A 20891-nucleotide genomic window follows, 5' to 3' on the forward strand; every position below is an offset into this window, starting at 1 on the left:
CGTACTATGTATAAATCTTCAGTTCAGGGGTACTATGCAGAATTTCCCGTGGTTCTCGGGCAGACGATTTCGCTCCGGGCTCGCTCGCGATGGCCATGTCATGAAGACAGCGCGGAGCGCGAGATAGCAGCGTTGATAAAAATGGCTACAGGAACGCGCATCGCGTTGGAAGCGCATGTGGTACTTGTGCGAAAGTTATCACAAAAACACCGCGTGCGATCACGCCAGCGCCGCCAATCAGTGAACATTTTAACAGTGCAGCGACGTCAGCGTGGTTGTCACGCTATTTTTTTGTCAGATCAACACGCACCTCCCACAGGCGTGTTCGTAGACGTTTGTGTTCTTTCGAACAGCTTGTTTCGTACCGCTGATTAATATATGGGGTTCAACGTCCCAAAACCACCATATGGTTATGAGAGACGCCGTAGTGGAGGGCTCCGGAAATTTCGACCACATGGGCTTCTTTACCGTGCGCCAAAATCTGAGCACACGGGCCTACAACATTTCCGCCTCCATCGGAAATGCAGCTGCCGCAGCCGGGATTCGATCCCATGACGTGCGGGTTAGCAGCCGAGTACCTTAGCCACTAGACCACCGTGGCGGGGCTTGTTTCGTACCACTTGCAGCATGGAAATTTATTCTCTTGAAGGCAGCAAGGGTGCACACCCAGCACACTCATGCATCTCGTTTTGCTTCAATCAAACATGGCAGATAAATATAAGGTCAGTTGGTCACCAGGGGCGCTCGCATCATCGCAGCAACGCAGCTGTGATTACATAGGTCGTTAGCGCGGGTAAATTGAATGCAGACATCGCGGCCGCGGGATGATATCGGTTCTACTACTGCGTGCGTCTGTGAACGGTCTTCGCGATAAAGCTGATAGAATAATCGTGCCGCTCGACAAGAGCACTGCTCCTTCGCGAGAGCAAACGTTGTTGGCGAATCCGATCTTCACCGCGGGCATCTGTCATTCACACTGATTGACGCGTGAACTCGGATAGGAACTTCTTGATTCTGAGAAGGCCAGAGTTCAACTCGTGACTGTAGTGGTGCCGGTGTGACTGTAATCTGTTCGATACGGTGAACGATACCCGGCAGCTTCTATGCATATAAAATAGTTTGGTGAGCTTATACTACTTGTGAAAGGCTGGAGCAATAGAGGAGCTTGTGATAACCTGGATACTTGCAGCTTTTTAAGTTGGTCGTCTACTAATATGCGTGGTTGGCATTGAAGTGAAGACTACATCAGCTCTGTCCTAATTTTATTTTGATAATTGGCTGAGGCCTTACGACCATTCCACTGAGCTGTCCTGTCTTCATTAAAAGGCTTGAATTGAGAAGCAATTATCTCGGGCCAAATTAGTCAGGTCATGATTAGTATGGGCTCAATAAAAGTAATTCTGATTAGCAGGATACTAATTGACATTCTATTAGTGAGGGCTAGTTAGCATTGTTTTACTTAGTGTACTATCGTCGCGTTAATTAGCATAGCTTAGTTAGCTCCTCCACTAGCGTGCCAGGTTCTAGCTTTACGTGGCTTCATTAGCACTGTCTTTTTAAGATGGGACTTAAAAACCTTGGCCTAACCGTGACTAGTGTAGTTAGCTTGGTCAGGCTCACTGGATTCCGTGCCGGCCGGTTGTGCCCTCACCATCTCAGACGTCAGCGTAGCTCTGGCCGACTGGGCTGGCCCTACTTCATCTCCTGACTCTGACAAGAGCTCTCGCAAGTGGTGCCCCGTCATTGGACTCCTGTGACCGTGTTTCCATCTTTCCTATTTCTGTTGTGTCGTTGCTCACTGTCCTAGCACATCTCTCTCTCTCTCTGTATATACCTTTGCTCCTATCTTTTTAATCCCTCCTTACCCCCATCCCTCGTGAGCTACTGTTGAGGTGTCGCATCCTGATGCAGACAGTTACGGGGCTCACTTTTCTCTTCTTTTCCCTCTTATAGCCACATCTCTTAGCTTGGTTATAGCATGTCCTGTATTAACTAGCGAAGTGAACCGTCCTGCCAAAAAAAAAAAATCACAGCATATCCACGGAGCGAATGATGATGAGTGGGGCAAAGCTTCGGATGGTTTTATTGGCAAATCGTGAATCGTCCATCCATCTGTCTGTCCATCCCTCCGTCCTTCCCTACCGATTCAGTTATCAAACTAGGTGGTCACGTATCACGAGCTAGGAGGAGCAGGCCCACGGCTTTGGGGCCTTCTCCCCTATAGCTATATAGCCAGCCGCACGTGCTCGGGTGCTAGCAGGCTCTGACGATAAAGACGACGCGCACTGGCCAAGCAGCGCACTAGAATGTAGAGGCCGACCATGATGATTAACACGTGGCTTCGGATGTAGTTGTGGTCGCGATGTTGTAAGACGCTCAGTGGTGCAACCATATACAAATTCCAAATCCAGACGGAGGTGGTCTGTTCCATTCAGCCGCACGCCATTGGTCCATTTGAGCCGTGACAAATGCTATGACGTCCTATGTGACGTAGCCGAAGTGTCACGTGACAGTTTTTTTCCGGTTTTTGGAGGAAGGCGAAGGAACGGTCGGAGAGACCGCCCGAAAGGAACCGGATGGACTGAAATGGCTGCAAGGTGGCCTGGATTAGATTGAAATGTAAAGTCTCGCGATTTTTCAACATCCCAACACATAGACAACAACATGTTTTCCCTGTGCGGCAGCTGTAGCTGAGCTGAGACGACGACCCGAGGTAAGAGATGCATATGAAGAGTTCCGCGAAGAAGAGTTCCGGCAATGTTTTAGTCTGTCTAAACGTACAGTGCGTAGCTTCTGCGATGAACTTGACCCTATTATTGAATGCCAGAGAACCAGTAGCCTTTCCACAGAGAGGAAGGTGTTTGGCGCGCTGCAATGTTTTGCCACCGGTAGCTTCCAGAGGAGCATTGGTTGCGAGGAACACATCGGCATGTCTGAGCCGGTGGTGAGCACAACCTTTAGTGCAGATTATTCAGCCAGTTCTACCACCAACAATGACATCCGCGCTCCAGCCAGCAATGCGGCAAGCAAAAACTGCCGTAGCAGGTGATGCGGTTCAAAACAACACTCCTGAATCATCTGCGCATGCCTGAGCTGGGCAGATGATTGCATCACGTGGTTGCAACGCTGGCCGCATCACGATGCCACGCACTTTGAGATTTCTCCCAAGTGTGAAACAGCCTGTACGTTCGGCCGGTCCATGAATGTATTGTGTATTATACGCTTGGGCTCTGGCTTATAAGCCTCGCGCTCTTGTTCTCTGCAAGCCTTGCGACTGTGTTTAGGTGTTCCTGAGTTTGTAGAAAATAAAGCCTCGTATCTTGAAGCTAGACTCCCATCACTTGAGTCACGTTTCATATTGTTGGCAGTACAATCATATTTAAAGCTTTATGAATTCCCAGTGAGGCGTTTTAAAACAGTTTCTTTTTTATCTCCCAACTCAGAATAAGCCTACCTGCTTAGAAAAATACTGGCTGAGATTTCACACGACTCAAGTTCTACCTATACGGAGCTTTCAGACGAATGAAGTGTCCGTATTAGTGACGCATTTTTAATCAGTGATAGCTACAGCGATATCAAAATACAGTTTCGCGAAAGTTTTCGTAAACAAGCAAAACTAATGTTGCACCGGCTTTTAAACTTTATTCTGAATGGTTATCTGGTTCATTCACCCAAAAAGAAAGTCATTGCGAAAGATGTTTTGCAAAATAAAGGAAAATTTGGAATCGGGATCTTTGCTATTTCTTTGAGTAGGTGATTTTCTCTACGGCTTCCACAATTTGTACCCATTTTTGTAGCAGAAGTGTTTTGCGAAACACTTAGCTCTTCGCCAATACAAAGCATCGTCTAGTTCGGTTGTACTTTCAACTGATTTGCTGCCGGTGAGTTTTTATCTTGCTGCAAATGAGAACTGACAAGTTCTTACTTTCAAATCATTAGTTCAACCACATATACGTTTGTTTAATTTCGTTTGGGTACTTGGACATAAGGGACTCTTTCACAATGTAAAGGCAGATGCGTTAGCTAAGTCAAGAATTATAGGCCTGACTATTCGCGTATCTCGAGCATTTAAATTCGTTATGGGGGCTTGATTTAGGAACTAAATGGACCATGACACTGTGAACCTGTGGTATTGTGATGAAGTTTGAATTGTTTTAATCTGCTTATAAAAATTGTCGTGCTTCTCATTTTATTGTATAATATCTGTGTTGATGTTTTGATATTGTTAATATATTTTATATTATGTGTGTATGAGGGCAAAATGTCCACCTGTGAGCTTCCTGGGCAGGCACTGGCAATCGAGGAAACAGAGCCGCTGTCGGTGGTACACGTCTACGTCATCCACAGACGTGCCCTCCAGGCAAGTCATTCCTCCGATGACGTAGACACGGTCGTCAGCATTGGCGGCAGCGACGGCGTGACGCCCACGAGAAAGCTTGAAACGGAATTCCCATCGACCACGCAGGGAGTCGAACGCGAGCACGTCGACTAGGTTGGTGAAGCTAGCGGGGTCGCGGCCCGCGGGTTTGAGGCCACCCGCAAGCCACAGTTCGTGGTGGATGGTCAGAGCGGTGCAGTAGGCGCGGGGCTCAGGGAGGCTCGGTCGTCGTACCCAGCTGCACGTAGTGGTGGAGGTTATTCAAAAATTGTCATAATAATTAAGCTCGTCGTCAACAATATATTGTATTAAGACGGTACGTTGGGCCAGCTGGTTTGCTCCTTTGCTCCTTCTCTGTCCTGTATTTTTTCTGGTGTTGCGCTCTAAGTAAGTTCCCGATCGTCGTCAACAAATGCCAACTTTATGTTAACTACAGCACTAAGACCCTTCCCTCTGTTATGCATGTGCTCGTGTCGTAGATATGCGTGGTTGTAGCAAACATAGACGCATGGAAAAAAAACACAAACTGGGTAACTGGCCTGTTGGCTAACCGGTTGATGTCTGTTGCGTTGTATCCGCTTATTAAAGCTGCACAATTTTCTTTCCTATGAAGCCCAATTATTGTTTCAATATCTTCACCATATCTGCGTTCTTTGTAAATATTTTTCTGAAATATAAAAGAAGAAGTTTACGATGGGTCGGTAGCACTGCAGACGTTGAGGTGAACAATGTGAATGCAAAAGCAGAGCACTGCTACGTTTTTGTTTCTATCACCCAATCTAATGCACCAGCTGCCCGAGGTTCATATTTATTTAGCGTTAAGCTGTCATGCCTCACATTTCCTTCTGAACTGCTGAAATATTGCTTTTATGTTATCGGAGTTTGGTGATGTGAGGTATCTACAGATTTTTCGACAAGCGATGAAGGGATCTTTGTACACTCACGTGCGCTCGTTGGGATCCGTGGCGTGCACAGTGGACAACACTTCGGCGGGCGTCATGCCGGTAAACACCTGTTTCTTGGTGGTCACCCCTCCTACCACATACACCATTCCGCCCAAGAAGCCCACGCCGCAAGCCATAAGGGGAATCGGAAGATGGCGGTACGGAACCCAGCTGTCCGACGCAGGGTTGTACAACTCCACCGAGTTGAGGATTCTGGAAGATAGCGATCATTGTGTTCTTACCATGAGTGTACGGTAAGGCGGCGCAAATGAATGCATGAGGCAAAATGTGACGTCCTCCCTTTGCTTACGCTTATGTCAAAAAGAAAAAAATTTCTTTATTTGTTCGCAACCACCATCGAGCGAAATCAGAGAAAAACAAAGAAAATTAAAAAAAAAACAGACCCTGATAGGTCTCTATGTTATGAAATCAGTATAACACGAAGGAGAACCGTGTCCTAGCAGGAGTAGTTGAGAGTTCATTGTACCTTGTTTCGCCACAAAGGAGAAAGAATGACAGCTACCGCAACAAATTGGAATATCACGTAAAGAACGGCCAGCATGCAGGTAGAAACTTGCAGCACACACTTCAAGCAGAAAGCACGCACGAAATGAGTATACACAGACAAAGCGCAGAGAAACAACTGCGACATCCAGACAAGTAAAGCACATCACCAAAAAAAAAAACAAACGAACGAAATAATGCACAGGTTCGGCAAGTGCAAACAACTGTCACAACTCTTACTTCATCGTGTGCGATCCGTGCGCTCCTTCTTAACGAAGGCGTGACCGCAGCAGCGAGTGAAGTGATGTTCGAGTTCTTTAACTACTGTAACCAAAGCAAACGTCCGATTGAAGCACAAGAGGTAAAAGCACCCGAGTCCCGATGTAAGTGTGCGCACAAGTGAGTCACCACGCTAGAGAACTCTTTTTTTCTCGTGTTTCTTCTTGGCAGTCTGTTAGTACATATTTTACAACGTCATTTCCGTGGCCTAAATGCGTCAGTGTAGCCGTAGTGGAGCAAGAATAAAATACTTTTGTGTTAAAAAAGAACGCCGAGTCTGCGCGAAACGCGCAGCGCAGTGACAGCCAAAGATAGAAAAGCCTTTCAGAGTTTTTTTTTCAACACTTTTTGGGTACCTGCTACACGCAAACTTGAAGGGTACCCTTTGCAGAAAAATTAATAACTTTTATGTAGACAGAGGCGATGACTATGTCATTCTTCGTTATTTTTTGGAGAAGCGTGGTACCCGTTGCACATTCGCAAAGAAATTTGTGCATGTTTTATATGCTCCGGCTGGAGACGCTGAACAATAATGAAGGAAGATGTTTAATGCGTTGGAGCATACGACGACCCACTCGTTACGCAATTCGCATTGTAAGACACCTGGTTGTTTCATTGCTGTTCTAAAAAGCTTTATTACTTATATTAACGTGACTCCTTTCGCGGCATCAAGCCTGTCCATATTTGCAAAGCAGTTTCAAGCACTGGCCTGACGCTGCGGTAGAATGCTGCGTCGTCCTGCAAAGGACCAGGGTTCGATTAACATCATGTTTTTAGATTATGGCATTATGGCTTTTTTTAATTCGTGCGATAGTGTTTACGGACATCGGCAGCGGCAATGGGCAACTATGACACACACGATCCTTGTGATCTGAAGAAAGCTTTTGCTGTAAAACATTGCGGATATAGTAAGATTCAGAACCGTGTGTGCCAGCTGAGCATCTTACCACTGTGCCTTGCCAGCGCTTGGAGCTTTTTCGCAAAGTGACCTGGAGGCAGGTTTCATGTGGCGAAATGAATCGTGCCAACATAAATATTTACGCCTTTTAGAACAGCAAAGAAACAATCAGGCGTGCTAGTGGGTATACGAACGCGAATATATGTTAGAAAAGCTTCACACGTAATTATTTATTGTCAGCGGGTTTAGCATTTAAAAATTGAATGAAATTCCTTGCAAATAAGTAGCGGGTACTGCGCCTATGCGAAGATTGAAAAGGATGGCCTAATGACTATCTCCCTACCACAGAAAAATTATGTTGATTTATGGCGCAGTGACACACTAAAGGGGAATAAAGTTAGGTGACTTGAGGAGATTGAAATGTTTGCACGTATCAAGTGGAAACAGGAAGCCCAATACCGGGTTAATTGAAGTATTATGGGAGAGGCTTTTGCCCTACAGTTGACGCAGTCAGGCGATGATGATGATGATGATGATGATGATGAGGATGATGATAAAGTACACTTCATTTGTGTTTGTGGTAGTTACCGAAACAGTGCTTGAAAAGTATCTAAAAATGACTCTCTTTTAGCTTTGGCTGTGTTGTGCTGGGCATTCTGCATAGGGCTGGCGTTTTTTACAGCGACATCTGTTATGACATCACAACAGGGGTCGAGTGCAGTGCCGTAGTTGTCCACCGCAACCACCTGTGTCCACAACCACTATCGCACGAAATAGGATAAAAAACACTTAGTAAATACAAACGCCAAGGACGCTGCGGCATTCGAACCTGTATCCCCTGCGGGCTAGCCCAGTATTCTACGCCATAGCCACGCTGAAGCTTGAGCCTACATCGAAAAAATGCCTTGGGCTGCTTTAACGCCGAAAAGGAAATTCATAAATATAAGTAATAAAGCGTTTTATAAGAGCAAATGAGCAACCAGGTGTCACGCAATGGGAATTGCTTAATTACTGGATTACCCAATCGGGATGACCTAATAACTGTGGCGCATACTCCCTGCAGGCTTAAATCCTCATTGTCGTGAGCCACTGCGTAAAAAACTTGCACAAAATTTACTTCAAGTGTGCAGTCGATACCAAGCTCCTCCGAAGAATGACAGAGAATAACATAGTGAATGCCAGCTCACTACACAAAAATGATATTTGTGGTGTAGTGGGTACCCTGCAGGTGTGATTACACCAGTTACCCATATAGTGTTTATAAAAGGTTCTGGAAGAACCCTCTTTCATCTTTCGCTGCGACTGTTGTGCGTTCCGCGCACGCCTTGCAATTTTTTTCGGAGTTTAGTTTTCATACTAACTTCACAGGAGAGCGCTAGGGACACCGGCGGTCATGGCAGACAACTACGGTGTCGAAATCGGACCTTGTGATATTATAAAAACAGCTTTTCTTGTAACAGAAGAATGTTACGCTTTGTGAGTGCCCATCAGGGTGCTGAAAAGCACTCGGTAGACGTAAGACCTGCGGTTTTGAGAGGCACTGGGAACAGCGCTTTTTATCAGTCATCTAGAGAAGTGCAACAAGTGCAGTGCACTTTGATACAGATTTATGTGCCTAACAATAGGTGGTCATCACTGGCGGTACGCTGGAGCACTGACAGCAATGAATAATTGTAATTTGTTCTCTCAAGCTGGAACAAAAAACGGGAATGCCACAATCCCAATGTAGCGTGATGTATAAACTACCTTTATCCTCTCCTCTCTTATAAAGAGAAAGTGAGTTTCATTACATCTAATTATTTGCGAAAGCAAGAAAAATGTGGGTAATAAGCACTCAGCTTTCCACGCCTTGAATAATTCACTAATTTTCAGAGAGCAGATGAGCAACGATAAATGTAAAAGCTCACCGAACGTTTTGATTGGTGAAGGCCACTTAATGTGATGTCATGCCACCTGACGCTGCACGATTTGACATGGCGACCCGACACCCTGAAACCGTCTGACGCAATTTCCCCACTGAATCCTTCAAACAAACGCACCATGCAATGGCGCCTTTCACATACGTATGACTATGTGTGAATGTGAGAGTGAAGTTTATTTTCCTTTCATACAAAGGAGGAAGCCGGTGCTAAAGGCTGGGGTGCCTGACAAAGGCCTCTGCTCCATTGCACAGTCTGGCGAGAGTTAACAAAACAATATAACTTCATGACATAATAAATAGATAAATCAGATACGCTCGCAAGTACAACAAAATAAACTGTTCTTAAGCATATAGCAGTGAAAATGTTATAGCTAACACACACCAGAGTGGAGTAAATATTTCTTTGATTCCTTTTTAAATATTTTCATTGAAACAGCAAAATTAACATTTGTAGGCATTACATTCATAGGCACAGTCACCTGGTAAATTATTTTTGTTTTCCATAGTAAGTACGCGTCTTAGGGACCCGCAGGCTTTGTTTTCAAAGATGGTATGCATCACTATTCAAAGTATTGCTTTGAGTATGTAAATTATTGACTTTAATATGCTGCAAAAGACGAAAAAAATTGACTTTATTCGTTTTATTCAAAGCATAATGACAAAACATTGGCGAAGTGGGAAGATCATGGGGACTGCCGCACTAACCAACAATGCACCGCAAAGCTCTCTTTTGAAGTACTTGTAGTTTCTGATAGTTAGTAGTCGTATTAGTTCCCCAGACCAGAATATATTAGGTCAGTTAAGAATATACAAGCACATAATACATCTGTAGTCTCAACCATACAGGTACAAGACTAGTCACGTTGTAGAGACAGCCAACACTTTTGCTTATTTCAGACGCTAATTTTGAGACATGCGTGTTCCAGGAAAGGTTCAGGTGGATCCAGACAACGAGAAATTTTATAAACTCAACCTCATGTATTTTTACGTGTCCAAACTCTATGTTGAACTTGAAGAAATCTGCAGTATTAATCAGTCTAAAATAATATAGCTGGTATTCGATAAATTTAAAGATAACATGTTCAATTTTAGCCATGATTGCAGGTTACCTAAGTACCCGTTTACCATGGCCTCTGCTTGTACAAGGGATTTTGCTGTAAAAAATATATTTGCATCATCAGCATACATGATCATGTCATGAGAACCTAGTATCTTGGTTATATCAGTGATATACATTAAAAACAATAGCGGTCCTAGTATTGACCAATGAGATACTCCGCAAGTGACAGTTAGTTTGTTAGATGTAGTTTAGTACACTCGTACGTACTGCATTCTATGACACGTATTTATTACACACCTATCCGTAAACTCTCCTCTCTGTTTTTAGTTTTATAAAAGCAAATGTGAGACTCCTTAGTATGCTGTTAAGAAAAAAGTCTCAATGTCGCATGGAGGTCTCTCTTGGTAGCAATGCGTCTACAGCAGCCGTCCACTTACTCTTCCTTGTCGTCCTTGCCGCCGACGACCATGATCTTCTCGTGCACAACGGCGGCTCCGTGACAAGCCCTGGCATGCAGCATATCCGCCGCGCGGTCCCATCGCTGCTCGCGAACGTGGAATTTGAACACGGAGCGCTGAGCTCGGCCTTGTCCTCCTTTGCTGGCGACTGCGCCGCTGTAACCACCTGTAGATGAAAGTAGGCATGTGTCAGACTGGGAATCGTTGTAATGGGATAGGACCGCTTTGCTAAGGTACAGTTTATTGAATGGGTATGGTAACTAGGCGTGGGGTTATGCTGAATGTAGTGACTGAATGACAATTAGCTCAAGTATAGTTTAGCGGAACACTGAACTGTAATTCGCTTACACAGCACAGACCAAGTAGGCGCACAAAAGCACAAAGCTCTGGAAAAAATGCATGAGTAATTTTCTTTTTTTTATGCAAGTGTGCGCTTATTCTGCGCGGTGTTTTCACTACAGATACTGTCTAACTGTTTTTGTTCCGCATAATGGTCTAGACGAGAAACTCGCCACCTGCACTCCTCGGTATGGGCAGTTTAGCGAAGGCACGCATAAAAACATTGGGGTCCCATAAAAACCCACGCAGGCTAAAGTGTATATTGATAGAAAATGAAATGCTGCAGTATATACCCTGCATATATCTTTCTATACATTTTATTACCCATCAACAAATTACTAGGCTGAGTTACCAAAAACGTAGATGCAGCCTGCGTAGTAAACAACGGCGTGATAACTTCGTGGCTCGGGCAGCGGTTGAATGGCAAGCCATTGGTTCAGCTGTGGCTTGAACACGTAGTTCGACTTGCCTGCATCGTAGCAAGAAAATTTTTAAAACCATTGACACACCTAGAATAAACAGATTGTCAGTCGTCTTAAAACGTATGTGTCGACATCTGTTGTACTTTTTGAATTTGAATTTCGTGTCTCCTCATTCAAAAGCTGAATGAAATTTGCATCTTTTGTTCCACTTCACCTGAGCAAATGTATGGGTGGAGGAACTTTGGTCAGACAGAGGTAATATTTATTTCGTCCCTTCAACCTAGGCAATCATTTTTTGTCTGAATAAACAAAGAATGAAATTAAAAAAAAATATGCTTTGTGCCACCTGAAAACGGATTGCAGTGCGTGGGGCCTAAAAAGCCGACCAAAGCGAAGAAGCAATGAAAATGTGAGGTGTGCTGCTATATTTTGAAAAAAAGAAGCCTAATGTAGGAGACATCAGCAGAATTAGTTATGCCTGAAGCAGCAGCCGGTAGTGAAACTTGACTTTGAATATTGTACTTTACTCCTAACACTCAGACAGGAGAGTTCTATATCAAAAACGAGCATAAAGTTTCACCAGGTAGTTAAAACCACTCACTCATGCTTCTAACTAGTCGAAGTTGTAAATTTCTGTGCTCCATATTTTTTTTCGTTAGTGAAGGCGAGTGAAGCAAGGAAATAGGTACAAGGACAAGGACGTCATTTCCTGAAATCAAAAATAGCCCTGTACCAGCGGAGGTCTTCCCTGGTTCCTGGAGGTCGGTGCCTCCAAGGACGACCACGACAGCCGAATCTGAGTTCTGCACTTTTCCCACCAGCGATACCTCCTGCACCTCCTCCTCCTCTCTGGCATTCCTGCGAATATGCTTGGTGAGTACAGTGCTTATTGGCAGTGAGGTGTGATGCAGAACGGTTATGCCACACCTATGTCACAGACAGTAGTATTCAGGTACACATATACTGGTGGCATGTTCTGCAATAACCACATAACATTCAAAGAAAAAAAAATATGATGGGCGATGAACACAGCATAGAGAGCATATATTTTAGTGCCGTTTGAGTCATCGGCTTGTGATTTCACACTACTAACACCGCAAGCGTCCTCAAAATGTTTCTTGTTTACAGGCTGTTAGCTCCCATTTTATATAGTTCGCTAGGTCTATATGAATGTTGCTAATCGCCCTTAAAGTGCCAGCCATTAGAAACTGACATTGGCAGCGTTGTCATAAAAAAGTTATTTTTATTTGACTGTGCGTCCATACTATTGTTAGTTCATTCCAAGGAAAGAGCAGCAAAAAGTTGAGGCAATGGATCTTCCAAGAGCTTTGCTACCTGAATATAAACCACACGCCTCCATGCCTTAAATTCAGAAGCTGTTATGGTGGTGTCAGCTTCTAAGTCTTTCTCAAGTAGTGCGGCTTTCGCCATAGGGGTACGTAGGGTGTCAAGGGGGGGTGAAGCCTCGTCGCCGAACCCATTTCTAATAACTTAATGGCGCAACTTTTACCCCCAGCCAGTTTTTAAGTGCAAAAAGAAAAGCCGCCCCCGCCTCAACAAACAAATACATAAACTAAGACTAATATCTACATCAGCGGAGGCTGACCCAATATATATATATATATATATATATATATATATATATATATATATATATATATATATATATATATATATATATATATATATTGAAAAAGGGTTTATTGACGACTGTTGCGACGGTGGTCCTACGAAGAAACACGATCGTGCAAGAGCAACGGTCAAGCAGATGCCGGCGATGATCAGCACGAGCCGAGCGAGCGAAGCCCAGCACCCAGTACCCAAGCGGTGGCGATGTCGCTTGCCAACGATGCTCTTTCTTCTTCACAATTTGCCCCCGCCGAAAAAGAGCCATCCTGGCGACCTAAGAGTCTGGAGGCAGAGGGCTATAATATGGCTTAAGGCGGGCGACGTGGACGATGTCACGTCCACGCCGGCGCATGTCGTCAGATGGGGAAAGTGGCTCGATGAGAAAATTCACCGGCGAGGTTTGCTCCAAAACGCGGTATGGGCCCTCGTACTTTGGAACGAGTTTTGAGGAAATGCCGGGGGTTTGGTAAGGAACAGCCAGCCATACAAGTGATCCCGAGGAATAGCTGGGGCTTTGTGAAGAGTCGACGTTGTTTTCTTTCTGGCGCTGTTGTTCTCGAGACGTAAAGGTGCGTGTGAGTTCACGGCACTCTTCCGCATTTCGGGCAGCTTCGGACACAGATGGGCATTCGGATGCGTCAGGACGGTATGGAAGGAGAGTATCGAATGTGTCGGATGGTTCGCGTCCATAAAGAAGAAAGAAAGGTGAAAATCCAGTGGTAGACTGTGCCGCGGTGTTATATGCGAACGTAATGAATGGAAGAATGCGATCCCAGTTAGTATGATCGGATGTCACATACATGGCGAGCATATCGCCAAGGGTGCGGTTAAACCTTTCCGTGAGCCCGTTAGTCTGCGGGTGGTATGCCGTGGTCTTGCGATGAACAACATGGCATTCAGAAAGCAGAGACGTGACGACTTCTGATAGGAAGGCTCGACGTCGGTCGCTTAGTAGTTCTCGAGGTGCACCATGTCGTAATATGAAGCGATGAAGGATGAAGGATGCTACGTCCCGCGCAGTGGCACTTGGAAGGGTGGCGGTCTCAGCGTAGCGTGTTAAATGGTCCACAGCGACCATAATCCACCGATTTTCATCTGATGTTGACGGTAGAGGGCCATAGAGATCAATTCCGATCCGATCGAAAGGTTTGGCAGGGCACGGAAGCAGTTGAAGCGCACCGGACGAGTGGAAAGGCGGTGATTTGTGACGTTGACAGTCAGGACAGCCCATAACGAATTTTGGAACGAAAATATACATTTCGCGCCAGTAGAAGCGATGGCGAATGCGTTCGTAAGTTTTGAAAACTCCGGCATGACCACATTGGGGATCGTCGTGAAAGGAGGCGCACATTTGTGATCGCAAGCTGCGCGGGACAACCAAGAGCCACTTACGACCTTCGGGGGCGTAGTTGCGTCGGTGTAGCAGCCGATCACGAATGGCGAAATGAGCAGCTTGACGTCGGAGAGATCGTGGTACCGCAGTGGTTGATGATCCAGAAAGACAGTTAAAAAGGGAAGCGATCCACGGGTCCTTGTGTTGTTCACTGGTAAAGGAGTCGAGGTCGAGAGATGCGATGGAGTTGGTACCAGTGGTTCCGCAGGCCGAGTCGGGAGGTAGAGGCAAACGCGACAGGGCGTCGGCGTCAGAATGTTTGCGTCCGCTGCGATAGATGACACGAATGTCGTACTCCTGGATTTGCAGTGCCCACCGAGCTAGGCGGCCAGAAGGGTCTTTCAATGTGGCGAGCCAACAAAGTGCATGGTGGTCCGTTACCAGGTCGAATGGGCGACCGTACAAATAAGGGCGGAACTTGCGAAGCGCCCACACTAGCGCCAAGCACTCTTTTTCAGTGACGCTGTAATTGGCCTCAGCTTTAGTAAGTGTGCGACTCGCATAAGCGATGACGTATTCGGAGTAGCCCGGCTTGCGTTGGGCGAGGACGGCGCCTAGACCAACCCCACTAGCGTCTGTGTGAACTTCCGTTGCAGTTGTTGGGTCAAAATGCCGAAGAATGGGAGGAGATGTTAGCAGACTACGGAGCGTGGCAAACGCGACGTCGCAGTCAGAAGTCCAGGATGAAAGGTCTGCATCACCGCGTAGGAGGTTGGTCAGTGGTGACATGATCGATGCAAAATTTCGCACGAAGCGCCGGAAGTACGAGCATAGTCCGACAAAACTGCGTAATTCTTTCAGTGTAGTAGGTTTCGGAAACTCAGCGACTGCTCGCAGTTTTGCAGGGTCGGGTCGAACACCATGCTTGGAGACGATGTGCCCTAAGATGGACAGCTCTCGCGCGGCGAAGCGGCACTTTTTGAGGTTCAGTTGGAGCCCAGCGTTGGTTAAACACGTCAGAACCAGTTGGAGCCGAAGCAGATGCGTAGGAAAATTGAGAGAGAAAACGACAATGTCGTCGTAGTAGCATAGACACACAGACCACTTCAGTCCACGCAGTGTGTTGTCCATGAGCCGTTCAAACGTGGCAGGAGCATTACAAAGACCAAATGGCATTACGTTAAATTCGTACAGGCCATCTGGTGTAATGAACGCAGTTTTCTGGCGATCAGCTTCTGCCATAAGAACCTGCCAATATCCAGATCGTAAGTCTAAGGAGCAGAAGAATTCGGCTCCTTGGAGGCTGTCAAGGGCGTCGTCTATGCGCGGTGATGGATAGACGTCTTTCCGCGTCACCTTGTTTAATCGCCGGTAGTCGACGCAAAATCGAATCGATCCATCTTTCTTTCGAACTAGAACGACAGGAGATGCCCAAGGACTGTGCGATGGTCGAATAACGCGACGGCGTAGCATCTCTTCGACCTGGTTGTTGATGACGTGACGTTCTGCAGCAGAGACACGGTACGGTCTTTGACGCAATGACTGGTGCGAACCGGTGTCAATGTAGTGGTGCACTGTGGAAGTCTGACCCAATTGCGGCTGAGAAACGTCGAATGAATTCGCAAAGTGCTGGAGCAGAATAAGAAGCTCGGCGCGTTCATGGGCACTTAAGGTGTCGGCGATGGAACTCGAGAAGGTGTCACTCGATGAGCATTCCAGTGGGGAAAGGGCATGAAGTTCGGTCGAGGCGCTACTGCACGATTCGTCTGGCATGTCAAGGAATAAAGAGGAATCGAGGTACTCCACTCGACCGAGACATTCGCCGGCAAGTAGCGTAAGCGGTGCAGAAAGGGGGTTGTGGACGAAAATATTGCTTCGGCCCGCAGTGACGTCGAGTGTAGCGAAAGGCAAGGAAACGGCTCTGCGGCTCATGAAAATGTCGGAAGGTGTAAACATTACTGTAGCATCGTTATAGTCATCGCAGCAAACCGGGACAACGGCAAGAGAGGCTGGCGGAATTTCAGTGTCCTCACGCACGACAAGTTTTGGCGACCGCTCAAGGGTTTCGTGCAAAGGTTTGTCACACAGGTGCGAAAATTGAACTTCAGCGCGTGCGCAGTCGATGATGGCATGATGATTTGACAGAAAGTCCCACCCAGGATAACGTCATGCGAGCACACCGAAAGGACGATGAACTCGACAACGTACATAGAGCCTTGGATGAATATGCGGGCCGTACAGGTGCCAAGAGGTCAAACATGTTGTGCGCTAGCTGTACGAAGCGATAGTCCAGAGAGCGGCGTGGTCACTTTGCGTAGGGAGCGGTAGAGCTGGGCGGCTATAACAGAAATGGCAGCACCTGTGTCGACGAGGGCAAAGGTAGAAACACCATCGACAGATATAGCGACGACGTTAGCTGGTGAAGTGCGAGGACTTGAGCATTTCGACGACGGCGCAGTTCTTGCCTCTGGAACTGCGGCGTTCAGTTTTCCCGGTTGGAGGAAGCGGGTCTAGGACGCATTGGGGACAGTGATCGCCTGCGAGGACATGGGGAGCGGGGAGAGTGAGTTTGAGGCTGGTGTTACCGAGACTCAGGAAAGTTAGTGTATCCATACTGCGGTGAGGGATAGGGAGCAGGTATGTGCATGGGCTGTGGGTCATACGGTAACGGCCGAGTAGCGTCGTGGAGTGGTTGGAAGCGACGGCGACAATATCGTGCCACGTGTCCTGGAGTACCGCAGGCGTAGCAGATCGGTCGATTGTCAGGAGTGCGCCAGGAATTGCTGACTCGTGGTGCGGCCCAAGGTGTCGAAAAAGGGGCGGAGTGGGGAGCGACTGAAGACATGGGTGGCAAATGCCGCTGGCGGGGTCTGCTACGTACCATCTGGGCATACGTAAGAGGCGCGGCCACGGGCTGCATAGCCGGCGCATGGGCAACAGGCATGGCCACAGGCTGCTGGTGGGCAGCGACGGGAACAGCCTGAGCTACCTCTTCGGCAATAACGTCGCGGAGTGGTGAGGGCAGACGAGAGGACGGCAGCTGCTGCGTGAAGGGAATTAACGACAGTTGCCGAGCTACGTCTTCACGCACAAAGTCTTTAATCTCTTGCATGGTTGGTGAGTGGTCGGGAACAGAAGTGAGACTGGAGAGCGAGTCGGCGTGTGAGGAAAATGGCCGAGTCAGGGCGCGCTGCTTGCTCAACTCGTCGAAACTTTGACACAAAGTGACAAGTTCCGCAACGGTGGCAGGATCACGGGCCAGGAGCAGCTGATATGCACCGTCATTTATCCCTTTGAGGATGTGTTGAATCTTCTCCGACTCGGGCATGGTGGTGTTCACACGGTTGCAAAGACCAATAATGTCTTCGATGTAGCTGGTGAAAGATTCCGTTGGCTTTTGTGCGCGAGTCCGCAAGCGTTGTTCGGCTCTGGACTTGCGGACTGCGGGTCGGCCAAAAACGTCAGCAAACAAGGTTTTAAAGATGGACCATGTTGTGATGTCGTTTTTGTGGTTGTTATACCACATTTCGGCCACGTCAGTGAGGTAAAAGACGACGTTAGTCATTTTGTCCGCGTCATCCCGCTTGTTGTTTGCGCTCACCAGTTCGTAGTTAGCGAACCAGTCTTCCACGTCGGTCTCATCAGCTCCGCTAAAGACCTTGGGCTCTCGCAAACGAAGAACGCCGGGGTTGCTGGGAGATGGAGTGGAAGAGCCAAATTGCGCGTTGTTGGTAGCCATGATGGGAGGTAGCGTTCGGTTGCGCAGCTCCAGGTTCAGGCGACGGCGAATGGCAGCACCCAGGTTCAGGCGACGGGGAATGTCAGCACCCTCCACCAATTGAAAAAGGGTTTATTGACGACTGTTGCGACAGTGGTCCTACGAAGAAACACGATCGTGCAAGAGCAACGGTCAAGCAGATGCCGGCGATGATCAGCACGAGCCGAGCGAGCGAAGCCCAGCACCCAGTACCCAAGCGGTGGCGATGTTGCTTGCCAACGATGCTCTTTCTTCTTCGCAATATATATATATATATATATATATATATATATATATATATATATATATATATATATATATATATATATATACAAAGAGCAATTAAAGACCCATGATACCCCATCACTTTCATAATCTGCTTTCTGTGATGGAATCCTTGTGCATTCATAAATATTCTGGCGAATGTTTAGTGCATTCGGTAAAGCGCGTAATTTATAACTGAATATTTTTCTTGACAGACGAGGGGCTTCGAAGTCGGGCAACATCATGGCGCACTCGCAAGCCGTGTATGAAGTCAGAAGGATCAATTTGTGCAGTGTGCATTCCGGGGAACGATATTGTTGTGTGGTCAGTGGTTCGTTAAATCGAATATATATTTGCCTTTTTTGTGCTTGGCTTTAAAACTAAAGTGTTTGCAACAGCTGAAACTATAAAAGACGACCACAACACCTCCCCTTGCTAAGCATGCATTCACAGATGTCATTGCAAACTGGCGGTCCCAGGTGGTTGGCAAAACTTACAGTTGGTGTTTTGTAGGGCCTGTTTCTCAATGAAATATTCTTTTACAGCCCGCGTTTCATACTGAGAATAGGCGTAGTAGTCCCTTTACTTCGAGGTTTTTGCCGAAAACAAAAATATTTTGGATGACCTATACGTAGCCTATATTAATACCTTCAAAAAATTAAAGTACATCAGCAAGCGTATAAAACTTGGCAAAGGGAAATCATCGACGAAGTGGAACTGCAAATAACAATTTTTGTTGACAGTAGCCCTTTGTGCCTTCTTATTTTTTAGTATTCGTTAGCTTTAGCGCTTTTCCTTCATGAACATGCCCAAGTTACTGGTATTCCGACACATTAAAGTCAGGTAAAAATAGATATAGCAGTGTCTTGGCACGGTTATGCAAGAATACACGTAGCTTGAGCTATGAATGGACGTGAACGTAGACGGATCGACGGATGGACTAGCGACTGAGCCAAGCACCCGCCTACTAGAGGTACAACACTCCACGAGCTTCGAGTCATTTTCCGGCGTGCCAGCTATGCGCAGTGTGACGTCAGTTCTCCTCGATCATGCGCAGCGCGGCTTTGAAAAAAGCCACGTGAAACTGCTTGAGCTTTTTCACTGAAGCTTACTGTATAAAATGAGGCTTGGACACGTATAACGACGTAAACGTTCAAACATACGCTTACAGAAAATGTTATTCGCAGGTTCATAGGTAGTGCCTCACATTAACTTTGAGTATCAATCCAGTTCCAGATGTGTGTGCTGCTACTCACTGTAAAGAAATCAGCGTCGAGGTTCACGCTGACATCAACGAATTCTGAATGTGAGAGTCATATTGCAACGGGAAATCATTCTAGGTCTCGGACGGGCTTATCACCATGCCGAATCCAGGTCCGCACGTTATCATCGTATAAAGTGATTTCTATCTACACATGAGTTATTATAGGCGTTTTGTTGGTTTGTGTTTTGTATATTAAGAGAAACAACATGATAGTCCAAGACAGTAAAGAAACAGGTAGAATCACACATCGCACTGCCTTTACTGTCCCGGTCTTTTGTGCTGTTTCGCCAACGATATGTTCAATTCACTTGCTGACAAGTTGACCCCTACAGTTTGTACTCAATACATTTCACAGATATCTCAACAGAGCACTGCCTCATTTTTGTTGATCTGTGGCACGGGTTAAAGGGATTGGGGCATGACGTATACTGCTGCGAACTCTGTCAGGGCAAGGTCTTCATAAAGATATGTCATGCGAGTCACGTATTTGATTAAAATGTCCTTACTGAATTGAAACGACTGAAAACACGTACTTGAAGGTGTAAGAAATGGAGCCATATTGTGGTCCACTGAATATACGCGAATTAATATACTGGCGGTAAGGAGCATTGGCACCAAGGGTGAAAAAGATAGCTTTACGCTAACGAACTCATGCGTCGATTTCCTCATGCTCACTGAGATTCAGGTTAATCCGCGAGTCTGAGCCTAAGTCTGTCGAACTGAATATTATGTTGATGAGTGATATCAATTGAGTTCCCAGAGCAAAACGAATGCCTTTAGTGAATATGAGTAGGCTGAAATTTCTTTGCAAGCCTATGTGTGTGACACGTCGGCTGTGGCCTGTATCATGCGATCGGTTCACTGGTGGTGGCGTCCAGATATGGGATTTACCCGACGTTAAAGAGGGTCCCCCTGCCTCAAGGTGCCGCTTTGAATGCTTAAAGCTTTACTCAAAGCGTTCGCGCTAGTTGTAAAGTGATCGCAGAGAAAAGCAAGCGGAAGTATCAACCCCTTCTTATTATGGCCGAAGAATAAATGTGTACACTCACCTGCCATCCTTTTTTGAAGGCGTGGACGTCCCAGTGACACTCACGTCCGGAGCCGAGGGGGTTGACCTCTTGCCCCAGCCTAACATTATGGCAACAGGCTACCAGAAGGAACGGAGGCCAGCCCTGCACGCTCACCGCTGACGCACTTCTTCTTTTCATTTCTTGCCTCAGCCGATGGCGCTTGCCGAATAGAAGGGCTTGATAATCGTGGCACACACCCACGCTGGGGGATTTTTCAAGAACCATTTAGTTCTAACAAAATACCTTTATTTTGATAGCTTACAGCTTTCAAAAAAATGGAAGTGATAAAGGGGAAAAATAAATATTGCAAATTGACAAAGATGCTTATATATATAGGTTAGGAAAACAGTAATTTCAGCAACAACAATTCT

The 20891-nt window shown here is 46.4% G+C and overlaps 1 protein-coding gene across 1 annotated transcript in view; it reads right to left on the reverse strand.

Annotated features, from left to right (window-relative positions):
• The window catches only part of LOC119169777 (beta-scruin-like), a 55168-nt gene extending 34517 nt beyond the window's left edge, over nucleotides 1-20651 (reverse strand). The window contains exons 1-6 of the mRNA XM_075883894.1: nucleotides 20500-20651; nucleotides 11937-12061; nucleotides 11134-11250; nucleotides 10422-10608; nucleotides 5323-5535; nucleotides 4270-4616 (exon numbers count right to left, since the gene is read on the reverse strand). Of these exons, the coding sequence (XP_075740009.1) occupies nucleotides 4270-4616; nucleotides 5323-5535; nucleotides 10422-10608; nucleotides 11134-11250; nucleotides 11937-12061; nucleotides 20500-20585 (1075 nt within the window). The 5' untranslated portion in view covers nucleotides 20586-20651. The remainder of the gene's footprint in view (nucleotides 1-4269; nucleotides 4617-5322; nucleotides 5536-10421; nucleotides 10609-11133; nucleotides 11251-11936; nucleotides 12062-20499) is intronic.
• Nucleotides 20652-20891: the final 240 nt, after the last annotated feature.

The sequence above is a fragment of the Rhipicephalus microplus genome, chromosome 2 (assembly GCF_043290135.1).
Source record: "Rhipicephalus microplus isolate Deutch F79 chromosome 2, USDA_Rmic, whole genome shotgun sequence".
Lineage (NCBI taxonomy): Eukaryota > Metazoa > Arthropoda > Arachnida > Ixodida > Ixodidae > Rhipicephalus > Rhipicephalus microplus.